Source organism: Trachurus trachurus (assembly GCF_905171665.1).
Source record: "Trachurus trachurus genome assembly, chromosome: 1".
Taxonomy (NCBI): Eukaryota; Metazoa; Chordata; class Actinopteri; order Carangiformes; family Carangidae; genus Trachurus; species Trachurus trachurus.
In genome coordinates, this window is record NC_139891.1 from 10219517 (window position 1) to 10229790 (window position 10274).

Consider the following 10274-nt stretch of genomic DNA (forward strand, 5'->3'; position numbering starts at 1 on the left):
TTTAGTGTAAATAATTTAAAACACTGTGCCTGGTGCTACCTCAAGGTTGCATTACAAAAGCAGACACTAGCAGGCAAAACAACAGTGACAATGACAGAGTTGAGGCAGGTGGGCCACCTGAACGAACAATTGATTGGTAGCATTTTCCCACATTGCCAACTTCATCCACAGCTACAAACTCAACAATCTGAGAGCAGCAGGAGGCATTGTATTTCGCCTGGACACCAGGAACACTCAGAGATGTGTATGAGAGGGTTCCATCACCCTGTTGCAGCAAGATTCTCGCAATCCCAGTGCCGTTTCCATCAGTAAGGTTGGCCGAGAGCTCCCACTGGAAAGGTCCACACTGAGACACATCGTGAGGGCAATCATCAGCCAGCACACTCACCACTTCACACAAAGGAGGAACAAAATCTGTAATCTGAAAAGAACAGGAAAAACAAAGGGATACATTTATGCATGTAGCACAGCAAAGGGAACTTCAGATATGTATGATAGCTGTATAACATTAGCAGAAATGTCCAAAAACTTTATTTCACTCCCTCCAATCCAGGATGTGACTGGTTACCTTTTTAACAACAGACATTCTCAGAACAATGTAATTGGTGTCAGCAGCACTGGTTTTTGATTTGGCTTCCAAAGTCAGAGTGGCATCAGTGCCTGATGGTGTGTTGGCAGGTGGCGTAATGGTCAGTGAATTATTAGAATATAATCCAGTTGTCAGGGTGATGCTGTCAAGAGAACAGAAAAAAATACCCTTCTTAGTATAGTAACTGTGTATTATTAAAATTCAAAAGCATGCAGTAAAATCCTAGTCTTTATTCCAAATGAATTGTACATTTACTCCACTCAGGTTTTACTTTGCCCCAACACACTAGATGGGGTTCAAATTTGACCCACTCTGGGTTCCTAGTGGGTTCAGTAGCGTTGGTGTTAAATGTTGAAGAACTGGGTACCTAATATTGTTTGCACTTTGGTTTTTGTTCCTGTTCAAACTTAATATAGCTTTAGAGGTGCTGGTGGATTTAGTTACCATCACATCAAAGCTAATCCAGGCTAGTTTTTCCTGAGTTACCAGTGTTTGCACCAAGCTAAACTAACCTGTTTCAAATTACATAAATATGTTTCAGTTCATTATGCGTTCATTATGTTTTCCATTTCTTCTCATTGACCTGTGCTCTGTGAGAAACAGCATTTTCTCAAATCTGTACAGATGTAATAAAGGAATTCATTTTAGTTCCTTCTTACCTTTTAGGGTATTCCATGGGGAAGTTTCTGTCATTTCTAGCACTGATTTGGTACTGACCACCAGAGCCCTGGGTCATTACACTAAAGGGGAGCCTGAATTTCTGTCCTGGCTCCACACTGCGGTCCACCACAGCCTGAAGAGAAGTTGGAAGAAAGAAGAAGGGAAAGAAAAAGGTGAAGAAGATAAATGTCTTTCTTATACTTCAAAAAGACAACACTGAAAATCCTCATATTTTCCCTTAAATGCCTCTAAGTAAACTGGATTTATGTGAGCATTTACATTCAGTAATCTTATTTATTTGATACCCCTTAGTTTCTGTTATTGATCATCAAATAGAAGCTGCACAAATGGATTCACAGGTTGTGAGGAGGGTGTGAAGATACAGACCTGGATATTCACTTTGGAGACTGACATCTGGGTGGTGGACTGCCTCTGAAATTCAGTGTTTGACACTTTGTCTGTTCCTTTCAGAATGACAACAAACTCTCCTTCAGGGACCTTGTCAACAGTCACCAGAAAAGATCCGCTACCCATGTCAGTCACTGTGCTATTGCTCATAGTTTCAGGACCAGACACAGTCACGAGGCCAATGCTTCCAACAGTCATTGAGGACGGACCTCTACTTCCCATAACTGTGACCATCAAGGAGGCTGGCTGGCCTGGGTTTCCAGAGGAGAGAAGAAGGGACAGGAATGAGTATACGGGTGGGTTCTCAAGGATGTTACATTGTTGCAATATTTCAATTGGACCGGTTTGTGTTCACAAAGGCCAAACTCAAAGGGTCCAAAAATTAATTGTAAATAAAAGTCACGTAGCCGCAGATGTTGTTTCCTTATTGGTCATACAGTTTAGGAGTACTACAACAACGTCCCCGCAATTAACATAATGGAGCATGGAGCTCATATTCATGTTGGTGTCGATCTAGACAGTAACGCGCTGTGCATAAGAATGGCTGGTAAGACTGTGGCTATTAAATAATGTATTAATACATTTAGCTTCAGATGGTCAAACAACAATCTAATATACACGTTCGAGTTTTTCAAGGAATTCATCAGAGAGCACTTCACACAGAATAGCAGGTAATAATATTTGATTTCCTGGTATGGCTGTGTCATCTGAGTATTTTATTTATTTTGTGTTGGGTGATGGACTGATGCTAATAGGTTTACTAGTCCTGGATAATAATAGGTATGGTTGAGCAATAAATACCCTTGACCACTAGATGTTGCTGTAAATACATACTGGATAATACATAGTGACTAACGTGTGAAATATTGTGTAAACACCAAAACAAAATTTGAAGAAAATATCCAGAACATATCAATACAACTGACCTGAAACACTGAAACTGATAATTATAGTACCTGCTTTTGGACGCCCACTGATCACTGCAAATCCTGGGTGAGGTCCCTTGAAGCTTTCCACAAAGTCATAGATAAATGTAATGGTACTCTGACCTGGAAACACAAGCACACACTGATATTGTGACTGCAGAGAGAATAAATGTGCAGCTTGTACAGATCAAGCCACAGACAGAAGGGCACAATGTCAACAGCTTGTTTGAACAGGAAGTTCCTGTCCAATTAATACATGTACAGTGTCTGACCTGTGACTTTAAGAGTGTATGGTTGGGTGGACTTAATGTTGATCTTCCACATTCCTGTCTGCTTGTTAGCATTGAGACGGATTCTTCTCAGGTTGCCCACTGTCTGAATGGTTCCCAGTTTACCAGTGGCCTCAGTGTTGCTCTGGCTCACACCTGGAGATTTTCACCATTTATTATTCATCATAAAGAGACAAAAGTCTAAGTCTGAGAAAGATGAACATCAGGAAAGACTTCAACACATTTTTACAACATTGCTTCATGACTGGACTGCTACCTGCAGGGTTGGTCAGTGTGAAAGTAATGGATGTTCCTGTGATGTATATGGTGATGTTTTGAAGAGATTCATCCAGCGCAAAGGAGAAAGTCTCCTCCTTCCCAGGGTTCCTTGCTAGCTGAAGAACTGCAATCTAATGCAGTGAAGGTCGGGGTTAGAGAGCAAGAGAAGAACACTTTTGATTCTTCAAACTGGTCCAACCCCTGCTGAGTCTTACCAGAGCTGAGGTAGAGGTGTCAAGGATGACGTCTGTTGCCTGAGGCAGCTGTGCCTTGGTCACCTGGATGGCCTGGCCTCCAGAGGCCAGAGCCAGATCCTTGTAGTCATCAAAGCTAGCTCTTTCAAGGGAACGACGACGCCTTGCTGTGGGATCGGTTATGAAGAATGACACCTGTGGAAATTAGTTTGATCTGTTAAAGTTATATATACATAAACAAATTGAGTGGACATAGATAATCACTGGTGTTGATCAGTATTTACAATTGACTTGGTGCTCCTGATGAGAGCAAAAATGGTGTCTTTGAGGGCGATGTCTTTGGCTGTGGCATCAGTGAAAACATAGATGTGGGAGGAGCCTGGGGCACCAGTGAGAGCCAGCTGGGGAAACAAGGATCACCATGGTCTTTAATCAACCATAAAAATATCTCAACAACCATTCCACTTACAATATGACAGTATCATACTGGTTTACCTGAAGTCCTGACAGACTCATCTCAGGTGCATCTCCCCCTCCATTTGCTTTGAGTTTAGAGATTTCTGTTTTCATCTTGTCAGGGTCTGTTGTCCTGATCATTGGTCCAAATTCTACATAAACAAAACAAAAAGTTTTTCACTTTTAATCCTGCAGAACCACTGTGACTGCGTGCAGTTTTACAGAAACACAATTTGTCCATAGATATTTTAGAAAGTATTTACAATATGATATGACTAGTATTACAACTCTGCAGTGAAGAATTAAAAATCTAACATGCTATGGCGTTATCCATCAGTCAAAGTACTAATGATTTCCTAATAGCTGGTAGAGTAGAAGGGTTCATACCGGGGTCATTGAAGGGCACCAGGATGTACTCAGAGGGCTCATCTTGTGTTCCTTTTTTGCTGTCAATTATTTCATAAACAACACTCCTGGCTTCATCAATGTCATCAGACATACTGCCAGTGGTGTCAATAACAAAGCACACAACAGATGAGCGAGCAATCCCCATCATTCTGGAAGAGAAAAAGAAAGAATGGTCATTTTTATCCCATGGTTCAATTTTCAGATTGTACAGCAAGTAGGTATTTTTCACTTCATCTGGCCGTCATACCTCAGAAAGTCATTGTTACCAGCAGCTGAGCGGATGTCCTCCAGTAGCTGTAGACTTGCAGCGGTGGCTGCAGTCACAGCAGCATTGTGGAAGGCCACATTGTCAGAGCGACGCTCATCTTTGCTGATGCCACCACGAGGAATCTCTGAGCTAGTCAGGTCAGTCACACCTCCATGGCTGCATTTACCTGGCAGAGGACAGAGGGGGCAGATCGAACTGCGTCATTTTTTAGAACGATATTATAGTTACACCTTTAATGGTGAAATAATAATTCATAAGGTTCGCGGTGACAAGCTGATATCAATGCATTACTTAATTAGTGCCACGAGGCTAACACACTAAGACACTAATGTTATCCTGCACATTTCTTCTAATTTTTCATCTTCTGTGTCAATTTTCAATGTACTACTCTTCCTACAGCTTTAAGAGTACCCAGGCTACTTATCTATCAAAACATGTGCTATGACTTTCCCTCTCTCACACACACACACAAATACACAGACAGCTCCTCAAGCTGACACGTGTCTGTCTGATAAGCTCTGTTGACAGAGATGGCAACCCCAGCAGCAACCTCTGTGGCACTCACAAACATGTCAATATTCTAATTCTAATCATATGAAATATTATTTGTTTAACCTTCTTTACACCACAGAAAGTCAGTTACCATTACTGAGACACATAGTAGCATACATTACACAGTTTACATATAATATGGCCCTGTGTATCTGAATAGGGTTTATTCATTTAATATCAAAATTTGTTACTGATACCTTTAGGTTTGGCAGGAGAGAAGATACTCATGTAGCCTGATGTGAGCTTCTTCTCTTTCAGGATGTTGGGGAGGATGGGATTGGGACATGTTCCACTGGCACAGTCATTGCAGGTGGGAGTGTCGAAATCTACACAATCAAAGTGTGAACATGATACAGGATGAACAGTGCATTCTGACTCTCAAGTCTTTCATAACGTCTGAGTTGCTGATTGTGAGTTTGTGAGTGTATCAGTAAACCCATGTAAAATTGTGAGAACTTTATATTTGCTCAGACACGCATACCTGCCAGGTTTTCCAGTGGCAGATCTGGGCGTATGAGGTTGATATATGGCTCAGTGTATCCTAGCTCAACCCAGTTACTGTGGCTGTAGAAATCCTGAAAACACATGGAAACACACACAGATCTATTTAGTCTCTATTTCCTCTATTAGCTCACTAATTCCTCTCTCATATTTAATCTTTCTCTCTATTTGCCAATGCTCTCTCACCTGTAGAGTATGAAGGACTCTGCCCAGTGTTTCTCTGGCAGCCTGGAAGTTCTCCTTACGAATGTTAGCCTTAATGGCTACCACCCCCTGTGTGATTAGGCTACGTCCCTGTAGGAACTCCTCTGAGTTGAAGTGGTGTGGAGCACTGACAGAATTTTCACAAGTATTAACTTGGTGAGTGTATGGACAAATATCTGCTTTTTAATAACTGTTGTTTAGCCTTTCTCCCACCTGTTGACAAAGTCACGATCCACCAGTCCATTCTGAGTGTAGATTTCCTGAAGAGCAGAGTGAAATTTGGCACCTGACACCTCTCCTGTAGCCGTGGGTCCCAGACAGGCCTGCACCAACTCCTCAGGAGAGGAACCCTGTGGACAGATAAAAACAGTTTTCATTGAGAATAGTCACAAACAGTATGGAAATGAAGAAAAAAAAAACGGCCCATCATTGCTGTTGTACAATAAAGCCACCACTGCTTTCCCTGGAGTACTAAATTAGCATCAATCCTGGGCATGGGGGAGAACAGCTATTCTCATTTTATCCACCAGTAATAAAATTTAGCTATTACATAACATTTTTGTTTTCTTCTTATCAATATACTCGACATCTAAGTCATTTAGTTATTTAAAATACACACAAATATGGCTTGATGTGGGTGTATGTGTGTTTCTTCATGTTGTGAGATTAGGTTTATGATGTCTTGCACATTTTTTATCATCAAACCTACTGTCGGCTTGAACTCATGGCCCGCTGCCTCAGCCACTGCCCGACATGTCTCCGTCACTTTTTGCAATAGGGCTGTTCCAGTAATGCTGACATGAGTGGACGCCCCACCCCCGATAGGGACAAAGGCCATGGTGGGTCCTGCAAACAAGGCCAAGCCCAGCAGTGCTACTCCAATCACTGAAGTCATGATGAATCTCCTGGGGGAGAAAAAGGTATCAGGAAAATCACTGGTAATCTTAATTTTTTTTTTTCAATTCAGTGGTTCAATAGATTTGTGTAAGAAAACAGTCAAGAATCATTTTAAATCCAATGTCAGTCTGTTTTAAGGTAAATGCTGTGTAGAGAGGACATTTTCTACAGAATTTACTATAAGACACTACATAAATGAGAAGATAATAGAAAATTAGTACTATACAGAATAGGCTGATTTTTAGGACGTTTGTCTGTTGTTTTCGTTCAAACTTCCAGTTGCTTTCATCCAGAAATTGAGATTTTCTTTTTTAAAACCCAGCCAGATCGCACAGTGTACAGAAGTGAACCTCCATAGGTCCAGAGGTCATGAGACCATAGGTCAAGTGACTTTAATATTCAATACAAACTCCAAACCCCCCCCCTTTTTTTTTCACTGAATGAAAAGTCATTACATATCAAGTGAACCAAAATCTGGGTTCCAACTCCTACATAGCAGCATTTGTTAAGTGATGAATAATTACTTTGATTAATTTTATCAAATAAAAACAGCAACAAACACAAAAAAAACTTCAACAGGAATATAACTTTACAGCAAATGTATATCACACACGGAACTGTAAACAATCTCATATCATTCCTTTTTTATCAGTTTCTAAAAGTTTAGAAAAATGTTTTATAAACAATGTAAGTAGCTTGTCAAATAAATTAACAAAATTAAAGGCTGAAATACAATCATACCTTGATTATTCTCAGTTGATGACTCCAGCCACTCAACAGAGTGTGACATGCAGCCCCCAACAGCTCAATATATACACTGCCCATTATCTGTATGTGATTATGGGTGGAGACATGGACATGCAAACAGAAACAGAATGTGTGTTTGTGTGCGTGTGCCGTGTGTGTATGCATGCTATCTTCATCCACATCCCTATCCGTCACACTCGGTTGTAATCATGACTGCAAGTTTATTCCCTCATAAAAACCTAGTTATCATCATCTGACCCCATTTAAAAGTGGTGTAAATGTGGCCATAACTGAAGACACACCTTAACTAACTGGTGTGCAATGCTACATTCTGAGATAAGTCATGTTTGATTCTGCAAATAAATACACGGTTCTTGCAACATAAACTAGTTCAAACAAAGGCAAGTCAACTTGATGCATTATTCCCTCCTTTCAAGTTAGAGGTGGAGGACTGGATTTTGGACCTGTATCCAGGACTTACAGGACTCAGTCAAAGCTTGCTAAGGTGCTGGGATGGATTACAGTCTTAACTGTTCAGCTCAGAGTTTGACATTTCTCACGTACACATTGTCATTCATTCACTTATAAAAACAAATTGATGAGTGCAGGTTTAATCACAATCATAAACTCAAAGGTCCACCAGCTATAAAAGCTGTCTGGACATTTATTGTAACCATTGAGTTTTCAAACAGGAAACTGGTGGAACATGAATTAGGCCATGATTTATCCTGAGCTATTTGAGTAGCCTACTTCCTTTTTCTTCTGCTTTCTTCTTTTTACCCTTTTAGAGAGAATACTGTGCCCTTTTATGCAACTATTTTTTTTAGGTATTTAGCCTTTATTTAACCAGGTAAAAAAGACCCGTTGAGATCGAGATCTCATTTTCAAGGGTGACCTGGCCAAGAAAACTAAATGTAAGATTTCACATTTCAAATGGCAAATTATAAACCACGATGTAGTTCATCAAACAGCTATATGTGACATACTCAAAGCATATTTATGATGAGTTATAATGAATAAATAACATATACAAGTAGTTTTGCTTTTGAGACTTTGCTAATATATCTATGTAATTAATTAAAAGCTTTTTCACAAAAATGAAAAAAGTCAGTCACCTGTGGGCGGACAATCCTGTAAAAACAGCATCCAACACGAAATTCAAGTCAATTGTATCTTGATGTGTCAATCGGTGCTGTCTCTGTCCCTCTGTCCCTCACATTCCGCTCTTCGTGCACTAATCGCGTGCGCAATCAGAGTCTTCAATGAGTTACAACTGCAGAAAAGGCAATGCCAGTGACCCAGTGTACCACATTCCAGTATGATAGATGGCAATGTAGCTTTGAGTTTGATGCTTGGTGGTTATTATGATGTTAGGTGTTTTCTTTCACGTGAATAAGCCATGAGAAAAAGCTGGAGGAACATTAGCGATGCTGACACGCGGAAATATTGTGGAAAGCCACGTCGCTCATATTGGGATTATATTGGATCGCACCGCGAGGGCAACACCTTCACGGCTTCACCTTGATGTGAACTCAACACTGAACAAGCGTTGTGTGTTCCTGTGCTCTGGAGGCGTGGCTTCAGAGAGAAGTCTGAGGAAATGGGCTTGGACTTTTGATGTGTGTACCGTTTTTTCTCCAACCCTACCTTTAATGTCCAATCTTTAAAATGTGACTTTGGTGAGTGTCATTATGAGGCAGAAAACTCATTTTACTGCAACACCAGGAGCTGGAATCAATTTTGGTAGGTGTAGAACTGCAATATATGTGTTGCAATGACCCTTTACTATTTTTTCAAGTCATAAAAAGTAGTGATTAACCTCAAATCATCTAAATATGACTCTGGTGAGTGGCATAAAGCCATTTTGAGGCAGAAACCCCCTTTCACGACAAGACCAGGAGCTGGAATATATTGTTGGCAGGTGTAAAACAGCAATACATGCGTTGCAATGGCTGTTTACTCTTTTTTCAAGCGTTACAAAGTAGTTAAGAGGCCATTTTCTTCCATCTTAGGCAATATGTCTAATTAGGAATAGGAACAGTGCAACAGCATCGGATAGCTCAATGGATGGAGCAGGTGTACCATATACAGAGGCAATAGTCCTCACTGCAGTGGCCCCAGTTCAATTACCCCAGTTGCCCTTTGCTGCATGTCATTCCCCTCTCTGTCTCCCCAGTTTCTCCCAGTCACTCTAAACTGTCCTGTCAATTAAAGCCAAAATTTCAAGTCAAGTTAATCTTCATTGTCCCGAAACGGGTAATACAGTAGTGCATGACATTGTTATGCCCAGTTTGTTACAAAGCATAACCAAATAGGGAGGACCACACAGTGCCAGACCAGTTAAAGTATATATACATTTATTAAAGGTACAGCAAGGGGCAACTTTGAGTATACATCAGTGATCAGTGGTGAGGTGAGGGGTTGTGGATGCACAAGGTGTAAAAATAAACCAAAAGAACCAAATTGTATTCAAACGCCACACAGTATAAGTCGATTGAATGCTGACTGGGAGTCGTGTCAGTGTAAATATGATTGGTGTTGTTTTCTTTTTTTTAAATATATTTTTGGCATTTTTGCCTTTATTTGATAGTATAGTAGAGAGAGACAGGAAATAGGGTAAAAAACATGCAGTAAAGGGCCGCCCGATGCAGGATTCAAACCGGGGCCGACTGCATCGAGGACTGTATAGGGTTAGCCACTCTAATTTTAGCTTTTATAACATAAATACATAAACCTGTTGTGTTTAAACACATCTTAAGAAGATGGGTCATCTTCAAGCATTAGAGCATAACCTCAGCAGACAGTTGTGATGATGTGCAGCATATTCAAAGTCTGGCATAAGTTTAACATACTATTGTGTCAAATTGTTTGTCTTAATTGGGTATGTATATTTTTCATAATAAATGTGAAGGGAGA

The 10274-nt window shown here is 40.5% G+C and overlaps 1 protein-coding gene across 1 annotated transcript; it reads right to left on the reverse strand.

Moving 5' to 3' along the window:
- Positions 1-40: 40 nt before the first annotated feature.
- LOC310989865 (von Willebrand factor A domain-containing protein 7-like) lies at positions 41-6609 on the reverse strand (the record flags this gene model as incomplete). Its single annotated transcript, XM_083977017.1, has 17 exons — positions 41-421; positions 569-731; positions 1249-1382; positions 1637-1908; positions 2614-2706; positions 2856-3008; positions 3130-3262; positions 3347-3520; positions 3610-3726; positions 3821-3933; positions 4169-4338; positions 4437-4623; positions 5207-5335; positions 5491-5584; positions 5697-5841; positions 5928-6064; positions 6424-6609. The coding sequence occupies 17 exons, from the start codon at positions 6607-6609 to the stop codon at positions 41-43; spliced, it is 2781 nt and encodes a 926-aa protein (XP_083833143.1).
- Positions 6610-10274: the final 3665 nt, after the last annotated feature.